This window comes from Hirundo rustica, chromosome 4 (genome assembly GCF_015227805.2).
Source record: "Hirundo rustica isolate bHirRus1 chromosome 4, bHirRus1.pri.v3, whole genome shotgun sequence".
In the NCBI taxonomy this organism is placed as follows: Eukaryota; Metazoa; Chordata; class Aves; order Passeriformes; family Hirundinidae; genus Hirundo; species Hirundo rustica.
Genome location: NC_053453.1, coordinates 34,673,773 through 34,692,065, shown reverse-complemented (window position 1 = coordinate 34,692,065; position 18,293 = coordinate 34,673,773). Strand labels below are relative to the sequence as shown.

Genomic DNA, 18,293 nt, shown 5'->3' with positions numbered 1-18,293 from the left:
AGAGAGAGCAGGTCCCCGTCAATGACAAAGGAAGGGTTTGCACTTGATCCAGGGGAAATCAGGGCTTTAGTCAGTCTTTCTTCTGTGGCCCTGCCCCTGCCTGGGTCAGGAGCCCTGTTCCTGTCCCCCAGCCAAGAGAGATTTCCACGTGCTTTTCTGGTTTATATCCAGGGGAAGGGGCTAAACATGGGGACAAGCCACTACCCAATCAGGGATAAAGTGGGAGTGGAATAGGGTTGGATTACATTCCCGGAAGGGAACAGTGTGGGAGAATAGGAAGGGAAAAGGGGCAGGGACAAACCTCGGGATGACACATTTTCCAGGGGAACAGGGGAGTACAGAAGAAACCATTACAAAACCCAATATAAAAATGAAATACAATATAAAACCAAATAATACACAGCAACAGTCAGGTTTATAGAAACAAATTCTTTCAGAATGCTAGGTATTTTATAACTCCAAAGGAGACATAAAACTGCTCTCTAAGAAGCTGGAATTTCCCGCAGCATTTCCCGACAGATTTTTCTTTTTTGCCTTTCTTGATATAGACTTGAGAATTATTTCTGTGTTTAATCCAACTATTGATTGACATAGTTGGACTAATGTAATACTCACTCAGCGCCACACTTATCACAGTGCCAAGTTGGACTCTGATGAAAAAGACAAATTATTTGTCTACTAGCCTAATAAAATACTTTATATAATTTTATATATATTAGCTAAACCCAGAGAAGACCTGAACTGAAATTTCAGATGTGTTCTACTGCATTTGAATTGACTAAATACTGCATTTAAATGATGAAAGTCAGAAAAACTGATGGTGCTGTTAAATGTCATTAATGGAGTGAGCATTGTGAAAGCTGGCAATAGCCAGCACCAGTGTAAATATTCCCACTTCAGCTACATTCTGTTTAAGAGTAGAGAACTCATGTTTTCAGACCAGACATCACAGCTAGTCTTATACTGAGCAATTCTCTACTTGGAACAGTTAAATCAAGTTCCACGGTCTCAAGTATAAATTTCTTTCTCGTGTGATCTCATTTTTTTTCCTAAAACGGTAACAAAACCAATCTTCTTATCAATCAGGTAAACCATGTTCGCACCAGAGACTTTGACTGCTGTTTGGTTGTGCCCCTCATCGCAGAATCTGGCAATAAGCTGGAACTGGTCATTAGCAGAAACCCACTGGCATCTCAGAAAGGAAGCTCAGAACACTCTTCAGGAAGCGGGGAGTGGAGGGACCCCAATGCTGCCTTCCTTCAGCAGAGCGGGCACACCGGTGTTAGTATGGAGACACGGGATCCTACAAATACCTTATAGCAGAAACTACTGGAGCGGGACACTCGGTAACAAAAGACAATTATGGTGCTAAATCCATTCAAGATTTCTCTGAGATTGAGGCTCAGATGCTGTACAGCACTGAAAAGCACAGAAGGTCAGTTGGTCTGTCTCAAGGCTTGTATTAATCCACAGTTACTTTGGAAATAGTTTCATTCTTCATTAAGTCAAGTCATTCCATTCTAAACAATCTAGGCTTAGTAACAGTAAAAAAAAAATACATAAGGGCCTTTTTTTTCCCCTAAATAAGAAACTGGGGAGATTTTAAACACGATCTAAATGTTCTCCCTTCAGCAGCAGCAACAGCTGTTTGAGGGAAAAACACACAGTTAACCTCTGCTAACAAACAGTAGTGTCCAGGTTCCACAGTTTTTAAAAATCCTTTTATTGGGAAGGTGCTGCTGTCTGATGGACAAGGCAGAGTCGTTTGCTGCACTGAGCTTTCCTGGGAAATTGCTACATCTCTGATTTTGGAAACCTTTATTCGCAGGCGAGAAGGGTGCACTCATTAGACAAAGCAGGGTTTAGATGCTATAACAAAATGCTTGCAGGAAAGCTGCATTTTGCATTGAACATGGCTCCCCACTTCAGCAAACTTTATTAGAACATGTTATTCCCTATGCAATGAAATATTTAATGGTATGTCTTGCAACCTGTGGGGATTTTTAAGCAGAGACTTTTTTAGTGGGGTAAAACGTCTGATGTGGGATTACTGAAAAGAGTGAAACTGAAATGAGTTCAAACAAATTCGAAAGGGTTTTTTTAAAAGAAAATGGCTTTTTTAAAATTATGTCAGTAGAGATTGATATAAAAGCTCCTTAATTATCCATAAACCTGTAAACTTGTACTGTCACACATGAGCTTTTTAAGTCAATCAGTTTCTTGAAGGAAGAAAGGTCCTATTTAATATTCTTTGTTTTCAGCCTTCTTTATGATAAACATTACCCTCTGCAACACATTTTTAGAATTTAAAATTGTAAATATATTTTACAAACACATCACACAAATTGTCTCCTTTCCTCTCTTCCCCCAAGCAATAAAATACTGCCGGTTGCTTTATATGCTCACCAGCAGCTGCGTTGGTTTATTCTGGTATTCAAGTTGTTATTGGTAATTATTGTTAATTATTGGTGAATATAAAGATACTGGATTTGTACATTTGTAGAGTCTTCATATCTAAGCAGTCACCTTACAGAGTTGTTTCTGGTCAATTTAAACTGTTTAATGTATCCCTGTTGCTGTTCCCAATACATGAACAAACTCACCTGCCCTGCACACACAGGTATCTCTGATTTCTATTTCAGCACTGCCAGAAAAGGTTAGAATGACCTTCAAGGCTGAATCATGTAAAACAAAACAAAACAAAACAAAAAAACAAAACAAAACAAAAAAAACAAAACAAAAAAACAAAACACAACAACAACAACAACAACAACAACAAAAAAAAAAACACCACACAAAACCACCCAACAAAAACAAACAAAACCTGCAAGGTTCATGAGTCACTTAAATATGTATTTTTATTTGTAACAAATAAGTATTAAACTGTAAAGTATTTTTGTACAAATTTAATACTTTAATAGCATGGTATTTATCGTCTATGTTATGTTTTTTGAAATTCAAACTGTTGCAAATATTTGTATGGAAAAACTGTATAAATTAAAATAAACAGTGATTTAACGATGTTAAAAATGAGGTAGAGTTTTTCAACTTTATATTTTTCCCACAGTGTTTTTGCATAGTTTTAAGGAAAAAAACCCCCATTTTTGTATTTGTGGTATACTTTTTCCTACCCTATGTGAAAAGAAACAATTGTTATAGCTAAGCAAGTTGTCCACATTTTAGTACAATGTGTCTGATGTTTGATTTAACATTCAATTTATTAATCTCAAAACTGCAGCGCAGCAAGTCTGATAGTACACATGAGAAAGTTGAAAGTGGAACGTTATTTGAACTCTGATTTGGAGTTTTGCTTTTCTTACCAAGATCATCACCAGCATAGCTCTATTAGCTAAAGCAGCAGTGGCAAGTTCTACGTCATAGAAAAAGTTTTCTATGTCACTGATTGTAACTTTCTTGTTATGTCTCTAACAAGATTAAAATCTGTAATCCATCAAAGCTTCATGGCTGCAAATCTGCCACATCAGAAAAACTTAGACCCCTTTGTAAACTTTTTTTACTCAAGGAAACAATCGTTTTGGCACATCAGTACTACATACTGCACCATTTGGAGATGGATAAACCTTGCTATGGACAGCTAGGAGTCTTTAAATCAAAATGCATCCTTCGGCATTTTTTAAGGGAACATCTGGATCCTCAAAGACCTGTAAGTCCATTCTTCAGCAAAACATAGAACTATGTGATTTTTGATGACAGTTACACCATTGAATTTACCAGTACACCAATGACTCTACTAAAAATGGATCACTGAAAATGTAAGAGGTTCAGCGTAAAACAAGCTGTTCTTCATAGAACATGCAAAACCAAGAAAGCCTTTGAAAGGCATATTCAGCTTCTCCATCCCAAAAACCTTGAACAGGTTCAGTAAAGGTTCATACCAAGACAAATTAATAATTGTCTGTTAGCTTTTGAAAAGTTTCCTAGGAATTTGCTGTCCCAAAGTTAGATTCTTAAGTCTGGAAGATCCAAGTGGGGATTCTTCTACTGTTGTCTGTCAAAACAAAACAAAAATGTTACCCAAGTTTGAAAAAGATCTAAACTATATTAGCTTTTTCAAAAAAGGCTCTTTCTTCATAAACTCGGAAATTAGATGTAATGAAAAAAAGAAGCAGCTGTTAGCAGGTTTGACTTTATAAAAATACATTTGAATTATTAAATTTTATATAATCTCTCACAGCATGTCACCTAAAAACTGACACTTGTGCACAAACCATAAGCTGATACAGGCCAAACTGGCCAAGAGATCACTCTGAAAATAAAACCGTGTAAGTTTACTACTATTGACATTAATTTTTCTGTATTAGCCATATATTACTCTGCAAAGATATCTGCCATATTTGCTTCACCAACTACTGGTCAACTTAAAAATTATTAAATAAATTAATAAATAAAACAGGTGACTTGCGGTGGTGAAAGAGAGTGTAAAATTTTGTTTCAAACTTTTTCAGTAAGGAGACACTTACAGGGGGTATTTTTGTAGCATCCTCAGATGCAGCAATTTGTCTTTTACACGGACTTTGCTGCAAACTGCCCTTCTGCTCTTCACTGAGAACTGAAGACACTTCCTGTATCATGAGGTCACTCTGAAGTTCAGGTGGGTCAGGAGCACCTTGAGTAACAGAAACAGACTGAGTCTCCAGCTCTTGACTTTGCCAGCACTTCACCAGGGGAGACGATGTTTGTTTGGGACAGTTGTTTGTTTCTGCAATTGCCTCTCTCAAAAATCTCTGCAAACGTGTTTTTCTGGTTATCTCCTTGTTCTTGACTGCTCTCCTGAGGTGCAACTCCTCAGCCACGACATAGACACGGCAGCGTCCCCTTGTCACAGCTGTGTACACGTGCTGCCAGTGCTGCCGGCCAACATTGCCAACCACGTACACGACGGTCCTCTCCTCAGAGCCCTGAAATGTGGGAGAATGCTGGTTCAAAGGCTGATCACCAGAAAACAGTTTAAAAAAAAACAAGAATGAGGAAGTTGGAGGCAACTGGGGACACTCTCAAGAACTTATTTTCTCTCCTGCATTCAAGAAATTCTAGTTTCAAGAAAAGTTTCTGATTCTTTCATGAGTGAATACAGTGCATTAGCTCAGCTCACAGCTGCTGTGTTTTTACCTGGAATGTGTGAATAGTTCTGGCCCAGGCATGCTTTATGTGACACAGCTTCCTCAGTGCCTTGTAGTTCACCGTGTACGTGGAGCCATACGTGCTCCTGATGGTCAGCCAGCGCTGCTTATCAATTTCTGCATCCTAAAGGAATAGCACAACATTCAGCAGTGAGCCTGGATCAGCAGCTGGAGCAACGTCTGTACTTCCCTATTCTAGCTTTCCCTGAAATTACAACAGCAGTCAACCAACTCACTGACCACCCTCAAGGAAAAGAGTTTTCACTGTTCAGGGGCTACCCTAATTTCACTGCTCAACTCACTGAACCCAGCAAATAAAACCAGTTTTTCGTTGCTGTTTTTAAGCCAGCTTGGTTTTCTGCCAGGGAAAACTTAGCTGTTAACATTACTCTTTACTTCAGACTATGTTAAATGTTTAATGTTAACATAACTCTTTACTTCAGACTATGTTAAATCTATTTCAATTACAACACGTTTGAGTATTTACAGAATGTATTTACACTGAATTAAATCACACCAACTAAAATACATCATACAAAAAAGCCCAGTATTGAGGTTTTTTGAATTCCCTATCACACCTTGCCTCTTTCATGTCTTTTACACAACTCTTTAGCAGAACTAAGTATGTATTACAGACTAAAATTTAAAAGTGTGAATTGTTTTGTTCTGAGGATTCAGCAGTCGCTGAATCACTTCCCACCAGGTTTTCTTTGTGCCAAGTTCTTGCAGCAAGGACTTACTGCTCTTATGAAAAATGTATCACCATTGCAGAGTCGTTTGCCCTCCTCATCACCCTGTGCAGTGAGTGCGATTTCTCCACTCCTGCATTCCTGGCCATTAGGACCCGCTCTGACACCAGAGGGTGCCAAGAGATCCTTGAGATACACGTTGCGTGTGCTGGCAATCTTGTCCCCGATTTGAAATAAAAGTTGGTTCTTATGGTCTCTAGGTCAGAGAAAGAAAAAGGGGAAAATATATTTACAAAGTGTGTTTTTACCATCTCTCAGTATTTTTTCTCTTTATTTGACCCAGATCAAAAACTTTAATAATATTCAAAGTAGTTAAAGTAACACATTTATGTCTTGAACTTTTGTAAAACCACTTGGCAAAAAACAGTAACACAGAGTAGCACAAAAATATTTCAGAACCTATTTAGAAATCATATAGTAGCAAAAAAAACCAAAAACCCAAAAAACCTTGAGGGTTTTTTCATGTTGCTTTTATACGAATTTTGAATATTCAATAATAACTTAAAATCTCAGAATTCACACAGTGCATTTAAATGGAAAGCAGTTTACCACTGTTCAAAATGAGATTAAAGAACCCACCAAATAAAGTTCATTATATGAATGATTTATAACAATCAGATCTAGATGAAACATTGAAGTTTTTTAATCTTATTTTACAGTGCTGGCCTGGCTGTAACACTTTCAATAACAAGATTAGATTGGTCCTAGGAAAAATGCGAAACACCTGGCTCACCTGGTTAAATGATTTGAATAGTGTTGGCAACAAAGTTCATTTATCAGATCACAATCTTGCCTAAATCATACAAAACAAGAACATGAAAAAAATAATGATATACAAAACATACAATTACAAGCAATGTCACATTAGCATTAATTTATAAATAGTGGAAGATGCCCCTTTTCTCTCTGTTGATCTTGCACCACGTATTAAGAACAATTACTTTCTCAGAGTTTAGAAGACAGAGCAGTAAAGGAACAGTTTTGTCTAAATACCACAGAAAGTTTCTGCACTGTACACCTAGATAAGCCAGATCTGGTTTTAAGATAAAGAAGAAAACTAAAGAAAAACTAAAACCTTGATAGATTATTTTCTGTCTGTGGATATATTAAAAATAGCAACAAGATTTATTTGCTGCTTTAAGAATTTTAACTTTTAAATGCAGCTTAAGTACCTATATATTCTAGAAGAATCATACACAAAAATCACTAAATAACAGTATTGTACCTGAATGCAGACTGGAGAAAAATTTGCTATCAGTTACTCAGCATTCACAAACCACTTATTAGCTCACTGGGAACCTGTAAATAATGGGTGTTTTTTACTTACTGAAAAAGGGTTCTTCACAATTAAAGGTGGAGGAGCTTTTTCCTAAGTACCCTTTTCTGCAGAACTCAAGATTACGGACTATGGTACTAGTGCACATTATCCCTTTTATCCCTTCAGTGTTTCCGCCAAGCCATGCATACTATTCATGCTCCTGTGATTACTAACTTCCAATCTTTCTTCAAAGTGTGTTAGAGGCCTACATCCTCCCCTTCTTAAGTGATGAGTATTCCAAGTATCAAGTAGTTTTATGCTACATCCACTAGTCTCTCCAACTCCACACACTCAGCTATTTTTAGAATGTGGCCGCTAGCAAGGATTTTTTCAACATCTGCCTGCACACTCCATTACCTTCTGAAAGCAATGAATTGTGATTGTTGGGCATCCTCCAATCCTGGCCCTTTTTTAAGTAAAATCTTTATTGCAGTTTGTAAATCTGTTTTAAAAGATATAAAAGACATAAAAATATTCAGAGTTTCAAAAAGAAAAATATAATTCAATACGAAATTGCCTTTGCTTATCTCTCGCTTTAATGACATCTCAATTTGTTTAAAACAAAACAAAAAAGAAACAGCCCCCCCAAAAAAACTCCCCCACAAAATGACACACCCCCAAAGTAACAGAAATATACCACAAAACACCCAAGAATGCAGTTAAACATCATGCACTATTAAAATCTGAGAAACAAGAGTGATACGGAAAGAAATTCTTATTTCTGTGTTAAACAACAGCTGCATGGAGCAATTTCATGCAAAATAAGTTTTTGATACAGATCACTGAAGAGGTAAAGATCAAATATTTTCAAGCCACAGATCTATACATTTGGATTTCACAGAAGAAATCTACTTTTAGTATTCTGTTTGCTGAGTATTTTGCTACAGTAAAATAAGGTGATAATGTTTGTACTACTTTTTTTTTCCACATTCCCCTTGAAGTTTTTGATGCATATAAAAGAGAGGCCACTCAATCCATTTATACCCAATAAATGTCAAAAACCCCCAGTAAACAATGGCTCTATCACTGACCCCAAAACATTTTAAAAGAGATACTGGCATCCCTTCTTAAATTTTCCTAACCCAATTCTACAGCTGGGAGCACATTCCTGTCCAGCACACCATACTGCTACAGTCGCTTTTTACTCAAATGATTCACCTCCGCATCAATTCTGAAAATCTCTTAAGGTTTGACAGCTCCAGCTACAATATAAAAAGACAACCACATTCAATTACAGTGGCAGAAGCTGTCCCCCATTTCAAAGTCTAACTGGTACCTGGAGCTCTACAGCCCATTCTTTTCATTTACAGGTCTTGCTGTGTGCACTTACAGAAGGCAAAAGACAAACACTGAATGTAGCATTTAAATTTAGACCACAAGCAAAGCCAGACTAAAATCTTCCCAAAATTTTTGTTCCACACAATAGTCTATGCTTTACCAAAGGGAAAATCAAGATCACAAACTGACTATACACACATACTCTCACAATTCCCGCCAGCAGGCAAAGTAATAAAAATGAATTTCTTCTCCGGGATTGGCATCGTCATTTCCTCATTCCAAGCAGAAACTTTCAGCACCTCATCAAATTCAGGAAACTGCCGTTGAGAGATTCTGGACCAAAGAATTGGAGGGAAAACGAAAAGTTATTTTCAGTTAAAGAATTCCCAGCATATCATCATCTGCATCAGCCTGAAGTTCATCACTCAGAAATGTTTTATTATCTACACTACATGCCCTAAAAACTCCTTCCTCACAATTCAATTTCACATTGAAAAAATTGGTAGGTTATTCCCTAAACCCTTCATCACTGCAGCAGATACTTAGTATTACCCATACAGTTCCTCCCATGGGTGTAAAATGGAGTAAAACAGAAAGTGTTTTTTTAAAAATAAGTAAGAATGTTTGTAGAACACTTAGTAGTTCTGGAAATCTTGCAAATGATCAGAATATTCTCAGATTTAATTAACATCAAAACCTAGATTTTGTTCTTAGAGGTTTAAAAAATAAATCAAGCACTGACAAGAAACAGGATTATTTCCAAAACAGAAGTAATGCAAGTACTGGAAATATTTATACTCTTTAGTATCAATACAGAAAAAAAATAGAAAGAAATGGTGATGTAATGGCCCTTGACATCTAAACTCTCCAAGCAATTCAGTCTTTTAATTGTCACACTTATCAGCAATGTCTTTAAAACTTCCTCTTTAGAGGAGCAATTGTAAGCCACTTCAGAAGGCACAAAGTCAGTTGTGCATTTACAACTCATTTGAAAACAACAGAGAGTATCTGATAGCATAATAGTGAAATACATCCCATAAAACTGAAGAGCATTCAAGCACACACTTTTTTTTGTCCAATATATACTTCTGAAAAATTCTGTATGGTTTCGTTGCTGTTGTTTCTGGGGTTTGTTTGTTTTTAAAAGCAATGTTACAGATTTGGACTAAGAAAACTAACAGAAGCAGTACTACAGAGTCAAATCTGGATGCACTGCTATTTCCAGGTAAAAGGCCAGGCAAGAATTCTTCACACACACATCAGGATATCCTACCTTGACGCATTATCTACAATTAGTTGTGATTCAGCCCTGTGGTTAGTTCTCAGTTCCACAGAAAAGCCTCTTGATTTCAGACCCTCAAAGATATCAGCTAACATGTTCCCTGGGTCTATGCTTGGTAGCTGTCTAGTGTCACCTAAACAGAATACATGTTAGTTTTTGTGAGAAGGAATAACATATAATCTGTTGAAAATTGTCTTAAAAAAACGAACACTGGAATGAATAAATACTCAAGGCTCTACATAGTAACATCCATCCTTAATACAACTCACATGAAATAAAACTTTCAAGAATCTAAGAAAGTTTGGGAGTAAGGTTGTAGTGTAGTTTAAGTTTTTTTATACTACTCACTCAGTAATGCTTTACTAGCAAATGCAAATTCCTCTGCTTGATGAGCACTGACAGTGATCACATCTTATTCAAACACAATTTGAGAGCTACATATATAAAAACAAATGCCATAAATGGCATGTCAAAAAGGAAACCTCTCAAAAAGCATGAAAATTTGACTTTACATTTCTTTGCTTTACTTTTTAAACTAAGACAAGATGACCCCAGCATTATGAATGGCATGAAAATTTCCTTCTAAAATACGATTCATATGCTAGCAATAGCTCCTTCAGATTTAAGGAAATCAGAAAAGTTTTCCAGTTGAAAGATGTAATAACCTACCACATGGAAGCCAGAATAAGACAAAACACTGCTAAACAGATAATGGAGACACCGATACTTTCATACTGACATTTGGAAAATTGTCTATCTCACCTGACCTTAAGAAATAGCAGAATTATCCAAGTACAGACCAATGTAACATTCTGGGGTTTTTAAGAGACTCAATGGGAGCTCTGATACTTATACCGTAATTTGTGCATTATTAAACATTGCATAATGTTAAATTTGCTGTTTCACTTACCTAAAATAATAAGTTTAGCAAGCTGAGCATGCTCACACAAGAGTTTTAAAACTAAACTAAGAATGTGTACAGACACCAAACTTCCCTCATCCACAATGAGAACCGTAACTGCAGAAAACTTCCATGGCTGCGCTTGGTCACTCCGCCTCCACGATTTAAAACTATAGATAATCTAGAAGCAAATAAAAATAAAGCAAGCTCTGACACTCATCAACTGTAAACTGTGTTATAAAAGTAGACAGTGTGGTATCATCTAATGTACTTAGAGCTATTATCTGAAATTCTGAACTTACACCTGTGAAGACCCAGGAGACTCAACCATTCAGTCTTATTTTCCTCCTCAGTGAATATATTTTTAGCTGAGATTAGCAACACTGACTTACATAAAAGCACAGTCTTTTTTTTCCTGCAGGAACTGTTCAAGACACAAGGTCAGCCATTATGTTGCTCAGTAACAGAGAACCTTCTACTACAACTTGCTGTCATTAATAATACCCAAAATTGCATGCAATTGGAATAACTATCCAGTCCCCAAAGATAAAAAAAGCCAACACTACTTTTTATGTTATTATAACTCCTATTTATATGGGTTATTCCACAACTCCAATGTCTTCCTGACACCTTTTGCTACCTAGAACAAGAGAGACGTGGCCCAAGTTTATTAACAAAGAGTTTGCTTTCTAATTTTCTAAAAAAATTCCACAATACCTAACATTAATTAAGAAAACACTGCGCAACTGAAATTTCTCTCATTATTCAACCCCAGGCTACTGACTTTTTCATGTATGTGCTGCTATGATTGCTAGGCAACAGGATCCTAGAAAATAGCTCTACCACCTAGAAATTTTTTTTGTCTTCATTAAAACAAAATGCAAAATGGAAAAGCTGAAAAAAACCAGATGCCCTAGAGAAGCACAAGGTTCAGATGTATATAAATAGTAAAGAAACCACAGTTAGCAAATAATGTATGTTAAATGACTGGTTTATGATTCCCCAAAACTCAGTGATGACTTTCAGATATCGATAAGCTGTACCAAAGCATTAACAATAATAAGCTACACATTTAAGGGAAGTTCAATAAACAGCTTTTTTTTTTTTTTCCAAAACAAGAATGGACAGTGCCAAAAGGTGTTTCAGAACCTAATTAAAAAACAACAAAACAAACAAACGAACAAAAAAACCCCCACAACAACAACCACCACCAAAAAAAACCCCAAACAAACTTTACCTGATGCATTGTATATGCCGGAAGCTGTGTTTTTTCTCTCAAAAGACTTGTTGCCCTCCCTGTAGGTGCAGTGAACAGTACATTCAAACATTTTTTCAAGTGCATATTCTCTGATTCCCAGTGGTGATCAAAAGTATTCCATTCCTCAGACGCATCCAAGTCTTCTTCAAAGTCCTTAGAAGCAGCTTCCACTTCTTTTTCCAGCTGCTTCAAATGACGAAAAAGGGAGCTAACTATTGTACTCTTCCCACAGCCTCCTTTTCCACTTATGATTGTGACAGGATTAGAACAAATTTTTTCTACAGCAATCGCCTGATCTTTATCTACCTCTGCTTTACTTTGGATACCAGACATAGAGGCCACCTTCTCTCCAGGAAAGTGATTTTCACCATTATGATTGTCTAGATTATTTTCCTCCACTTCATGTGCCTGGGTAACACTAATTTTGTTATCTACTGTTTCTCTTGGTGCCTCAGAAACACTAAGTATCTTTTTCACATCCACATCCAGTTTCCATGGGTGGTTTGACAGGAGGTCACCTACACACATTGCAATATCTTTTTCAGATTTGTAAAGATGAGGCAGAAACACCAGCGTTTTTTCCCTAATCACTATATTCTGATCTTTCAAAAATTCAAGAGATTGCCACACATGCTCAATGGACATGTGTTTGGATACAAAACGAGCTAATTCATCTTGATCCTCATACGTGTGTCCCATTTGTCTACAGCGTGTCTTGAGCTGATCGTACAAAATTAATGCATTCTTCTGCAAGTCAGGAATCTTCTGGAGGAGATGTTCACACTGACAGAAGGCAGCCCACGTTGCCTCACAGTAAGGAAGGTTCAACTCCTTGTACAACATCTTCTCCCCCAAAAGAGTAAAAGCAAATACAGATTTATTTCAGAAGATGTTAGCCTCTTGCTGAATAACAGTTTTCCTAGTAAATACAAATCGCAATTCAGAGGGTGGAAGTTTGCAAAAATGTACATATTTTTCATAATGTATGAAGTTATGCATTTCAAGCTACATGAAAGCAAAATACTTGAAAGTAAGATGGAATGATAATTCCTCTTAATCACCCTTCTGTATGAAATAGAAACTTTAACAATAAAAAACATTACACAGAAATTGGGTATTAGGGAGAACTTGTGCACACCGCAAAACACATTTTCATGTAAAGGTACACAAACTGTAGAAACAGAACACAGGAAAGCCATTAGCCAGAGTACTGTACCCAATTCTGAACATATTACTTAAAGAAATACACCACCTGTACAGACACTACCACAAAATAGTGAAAGATTGAGATGTGCAAACTACTGAGAGCAAGAAAAATAATCGCACTTGCTCAGTCTTAAGAGAAAAGGCTAAAGAGGGTGTTAAAGGAATAAAAAACTGCAGTGAGAATGCAGGTCCTTGAAGCAAGAGAGCAACAACTCCATATTTTATCAAGGAACAGTCAAGCTGGACATGAGGAAAATCTTTTTAAAAGACATTATGTGGAACACCGTAATATATTGGCTACTCTGCTGAATCTCTGAAGCCAGAGCTCTTAAACACAAGTCAGAACATCCATCAGTAAAGCACTGGGGCCTAAAGGAGAGGGAAAACCAACCACATTTGCGAGCAACTAAAGCTGCAGCTCTGTCAGGTATGGGATTGCTAAGGTGAGATGCAGCAGCAAAGCTCACAGCAAGCACAGCAAAGGAAAACAGGAGGGTAAGCAATCACGGCAAATTTCACTAAAAAGAACAAACTACTGGACCAGATGAGCTCTTACAGAGAAACTTATCAACCTTACTATGAAAGCGCAGATATTGTTCTGCATATTAGAAACAGAAAGTCTCATTTACTGGTATAAAATTGAAAAGAACAGTTAAAGATTTTAAATCAGCTGTCTAACTTTTGGCCAAATTACCTCAAGCATTTAATTTTCTGTCCTTTGTAGAAAATACTAAACAAATGGTTTTAACAAAACCACTTTCAAAAATCTTCTGAGATTAATTTATTTTAGACCAACTGGAAAAACAAAACCCTTTGCTAAAACCAAGTCCAGTAGATTATCCATTTCCAAAGGAAGTATGCTTAGCCCCTACAAAGGCCCATTTAATCAAGTGAACCCAACTAAAACAGCACTGTAGTCTAATGCACCCCAAATGCAGCGAACACTATTATTTTTACGATACGTAACATTACTTACCCTGTTGAATCCAAGTTTCCACGGCTCATCCTTTAGCATCTCATCCAATTTTTTTACCATGTTGTCAGCTACTTCCTCACCATCTGTATCAGCCTTTCTTTGCCAACACATCTTATGTAACAGAGAGCAGAAGTGGCGTGGCAGAAGAATCGGCAAGAACTCCAGTATCTTCGGAAAAGCCAGAGCTGCCAACACCACCTTTCCTGCAACTGCATGCACCATAAACATAGGAAGTGTTATGTGATAAACAAAGATTGTCGCAAAGCAATTTATACTGACTCGGGTTTATCCTTCTGCCTCCCCTATACCCAAGACATTACAAATTTCTCTCGTCTTCTTACTGTTTGCAATCCTTTTCAAATTTTTTAAACTCCGTTTTCCCTGAATTGCCTTAGGAAAAAATTGGGTTTCATCCTGCAGGGATACAGTTAGTACTCTCAGAGACTGCATTACAGTGGGAACAAGGGGGTGTCTGCTTCAAAAGCACACCCCTGATCCAATCTCTAACACTCAGGTAGTCACACTCATGTAATCACACCAACATTGCCCAAACCAGCATCCTTAGAAGTCTGAACTATCTCCATGTGGAGACACTCCAGTGCTTCCACAGTCTGCTCCCAGCCATACCAATCTGCTGACAGTGGGATTCAAACACACCTATATAATCTATTCAGTGCAGCTGGTCAGGCTGAACTCCTTCACTGATTCCTGTACTACAGAGAAGCACCTATACTACTTTTGAACACGTGCCAGCCCTAAAAAGCCATCGCCACCATGCTTAAGTAGTGCTGAACCCATTTTTCAATAAGCCTTGCTATAGGTGAATAAACTACAGGAAGCACCAGTCTCTTTGCATCGTGGAATCACAGAAGCATAAAATGGTTTGATTGGAAGTGACCTTAAAGATCAGCTAGTTCCAAACCCCTGCCACTGGCATGGACACCTTCCACTAGACCAAGCTGCTCAGAGCCCCATCCAACCCAGCCTTAAGCACTTCCAGAGATGGAGTATCCCTAGCAGAGACAATTCTGCTTAGCCTACAGAATTCTTCAAAGTCCTTCTGTATGCCTATCTTTAACTGATCAATTGTCCTACTGTCCTGAAATATTTTAAAATAAAAGAATCATTTGAATATACATTTCAAATTAATACATGTTAGTTTGATTGCAGTATATGAGACTGAACTCCTTAGCTTAAAAACAATTAAAACAGCACAGGATATACCTACAAGATTCTGAAACATAATAGAAGATGTTATAATCCTTGGTATCTCTTTGGATCTTCCTTGGCTGTAGCTGTGAAACTTGGAACTGTTTTAGTTTTTCTTCAAGATTGCTAAAACTCAGCACAGACTCCATAGGAAGCCAAGCAAAAAATTCTTCTTTCCAATCTTCAGGAACACCACATTCCTTAAGAAAGAGTGAAAATATTTGTCGATTGTTTTCTTCTACATCAGTCTGCAGAAAATACGATGGATACCCTTGCACAAAGTACTTCGACCCCATTCTTTTAGCTTTAACTTTAACTTTCCACCAAGGGTCAACTAATGGAAAACGTCCAACTACTTCATACTCCTTTTCGGTGTGGTATTCCTGTATAATAACTGAATCATTAAAAAGAAAAACAAATCCAGTGTTAATTGACAGTCATAAAAATTAAAAATTTGTGTTGATTAAAAGAGTTTTGTTGGTTCAATGCTTTTCTTTTTTTTGTCTTTTCTGTAAGTTACAGTAGTAAAAGTAAAGCAGGGGTTTTCATAAACTCCTGATGCTGACTTATTAAAGAAATATGGGTATTGATCTAATATCGATACCCAACTGTGACGGACAAAAACTCTCTAACAGTTTAAAGTTAGAAAGTGTATGTTTATTATGGCCGGGCAGCACACGGGATATTTCCCTAATTTGCACTGCAAAATTCACAGGTAATTACAAAGCCTTTTATTTACCAAAGTGTTGAATACCCAAAATACAAATGCATATTCTCATTCCTTGCTTCGTATGCTAATTGGCAAAAAGGCTATTAAGCATGCATACTTTGTTTCTTCAAATGAGTTGGGGGTCTCTTCTGGGGAGGGGTCACCCAAAATGAGGAAGTAAGATGAGTCTTCCTCGTCCTGACCTTTCTACCTTTTCAATGCATTCATGACAAATGAATCCTTGGTAGAACTTACAGTTTCCTGTGTTCAATGGGTCCTTTAAGCAGGAAATCTGCAGCTATCTTATGTCCTATTTACCACATTTTGTTTTTCATTACAAGCACAGCTACATAAACATAAAGCTGACAAGCAATGAGTTACTAAATCCGGGATATCTTATCTAAGATCCGGCTTCTGTTAACCGTGAACAAAGCTTACCTATCTACTTCAGCTATTACAGCAACTTATTCTCTTAACTTTCCTAAAAATCCCTAATTCTTCAAATTTAATGTCTCAACGCCAGTCTCTCCACTAGTATTTAAAAACAAAAGTGAAACCAAACTCAGAAACAAGCACTAAAACTCCTTCTCTAAGCATGAGGAATAAATCTTGCCTATGAATTTATTATGCTAATTAAATACACATGGTTTAATATTCTAGTTTACTATTTATTCCAACTCAAATTGACAACTGAATTTTGAACAGTTTTATCACAAAGTATTCTATCGCAATGCCTGCATAATCTTCAGATACGTTTGTATACCGATTATTTCCCATTGGTGAAACCACCATAATAATAAGGAATTAACATAATAAATTCTTAACATTCTGTATGACCTGTTTCACCTCCTCTTTGCCTTCAAAAGAATAACACACCATTCCCTGACCGACAACTGGGGATCAATTGCTATGACCAGAACAAAGTGGGCACCTATGTTTAGCAGGGCATCTTCCTCACCAGGACAGCTCTTTAGTCTGTAATAACTTATTTATTTCTCCCTGATTATTTAGACCAGTCTAGCCATTTTAACTTGCAGATAAAATACTTTTTTAAGTAGAGGTTGCTCCAACTTCACCTACTCTTCTAAGTCTAAAGAGAAACATGGAAATCATTAACATCAAGTATCAACACCTTCATATGTCATGAAAGAAAGAACTGCGCTTTTTTTCGTGTAAACTTGACTTGAAAGAGAAAACCTCGTTTTCTTACTGTTGCAATCCTGTGCTCGTAGAAAAGCACAGATCACGCTGCCCTGCCACTACCGGCTCACCCCCTAGCTCCGTTCCCCGTCCCCTCGCTCCAGCTCAGCCAGCGGGGAAGGGCCGGGCTGGGGCCTTTCCCAGGCGGAAAGCGCGGCGCACGGGCGGGCCGCGGCCCAGCACCGCCTCCCCCGCCGCCATTCCCGCAGCCCGGGCCCCCGCTCGCTCCACCTGCGCCGAGCCCCGAGGCCCGTAGGGGCACGGCACGGCACGGCATGGCACCGCAGCCCGCCCGGCCCGGCACGGCACCGCAGCCCGCCCGGCCCGGCACGGCACCGCAGCCCGCCCGGCCCGGCACGGCACCGCAGCCCGCCCGGCACGGCACGGCCCCGCAGCCCGCCCGGCACGGCCCGGCCCGGCCCGGCCCGGCACGGCACGGCCCGGCCCTCACCGGAGCGACGCAGCGGCAGCGCGGCCGACAGCTCTTGCCCGGCGGCCTCCAGCAGCGCATCCTCCGCCAAGAGCGGCTCCTCCTCGAAATCCCCGTCGCTCTCCTCCTCGTCGCTCGCCGCCTTCCGGAGCGGCGGCCGCAGGTGCCCCGACAGCTGCAGGGGTGCGCCCCGCTCCCCGCCGAACTCCGCCATGCCGCTCCCGCCCGAATCTTCCCTCCCCGCAGAGAGGCGGGACGGCGGGCCCGGGACGGCTGCCAGGTGCAGCACGGGAGGGTCGCGACAGCCGGGAACGATGGGTCCATTTTTTATTTTTTTTTTTTTTAATACTTTGTCACATAATTTTCTCTCTTTACACAAAACCTATCACAAAACCATCAGATCATAAGATCACACTTCCAATATATCGGATTGTGTTCCACCCAGCTGCTCCCAGGGTAGTTTGATGTTGTGTATAACTGGCAGACTGTTCTCTGGAAGGCCGTCATTGAAAATCACCCTTCCTTCCCTACACTTTAACCCTGGCGGTTGCTGCTTAGTCTTCACACAAATCCTTGCCTTTTCTGAAACTTTATGAAACTTTCATCAATGTCATTGATGAAATACCAGGCCTTCTC

At 38.7% G+C, this 18,293-nt stretch overlaps 2 protein-coding genes across 9 annotated transcripts in view; one reads left to right on the top strand and one right to left on the bottom strand.

Annotated features, from left to right (window-relative positions):
* GRIP1 (glutamate receptor interacting protein 1) overlaps positions 1-2,834 on the top strand; it is a 231,377-nt gene extending 228,543 nt beyond the window's left edge. For all 7 annotated transcript variants that reach the window (XM_040061326.2, XM_040061325.2, XM_040061327.2 and 4 more), the window contains one exon: positions 1,087-2,834. In XM_040061326.2, coding sequence (XP_039917260.1) covers positions 1,087-1,320 — 234 coding nt within the window. In that variant the 3' untranslated portion in view covers positions 1,321-2,834. The remainder of the gene's footprint in view (positions 1-1,086) is intronic.
* On the bottom strand, positions 2,834-17,878 carry HELB (DNA helicase B). 2 transcript variants are annotated; one of them, XM_040061328.2, is made up of 13 exons: positions 17,679-17,878; positions 15,338-15,712; positions 14,110-14,318; positions 11,907-12,770; positions 10,679-10,850; positions 9,760-9,901; positions 8,689-8,819; positions 7,566-7,650; positions 6,624-6,683; positions 5,882-6,086; positions 5,131-5,265; positions 4,482-4,919; positions 2,834-4,009 (listed from the first exon to the last, which is right to left on the bottom strand). In XM_040061328.2, exons 1-13 carry the CDS (start codon positions 17,869-17,871, stop codon positions 3,920-3,922), a joined length of 3,099 nt encoding a protein of 1,032 aa, XP_039917262.1. In that variant the 5' UTR covers positions 17,872-17,878; the 3' UTR covers positions 2,834-3,919. The 2 variants fall into 2 exon arrangements, with proteins under 2 accessions (XP_039917262.1, XP_039917263.1); XM_040061329.2 differs by having other exon boundaries at positions 2,835-4,009; positions 15,338-15,518.
* Positions 17,879-18,293: the final 415 nt, after the last annotated feature.

Excerpts from the sequence above, each read along its gene's own strand:
- HELB (XM_040061328.2), bottom strand. The coding sequence starts at position 17,871 with ATGGCGGAGTTCGGCGGGGAGCGGGGCGCACCCCTGCAGCTGTCGGGG. Across the intron at positions 10,851-11,906 it reads CGGCATATACAATGCATCAG|ATTATCTATAGTTTTAAATC; the intron begins GTAAAGTTTGTT and ends ATTTGCTTCTAG. Across the intron at positions 5,266-5,881 it reads ATACATTTTTCATAAGAGCA|GATGCAGAAATTGATAAGCA; the intron begins GTAAGTCCTTGC and ends CTATTCCTTTAG.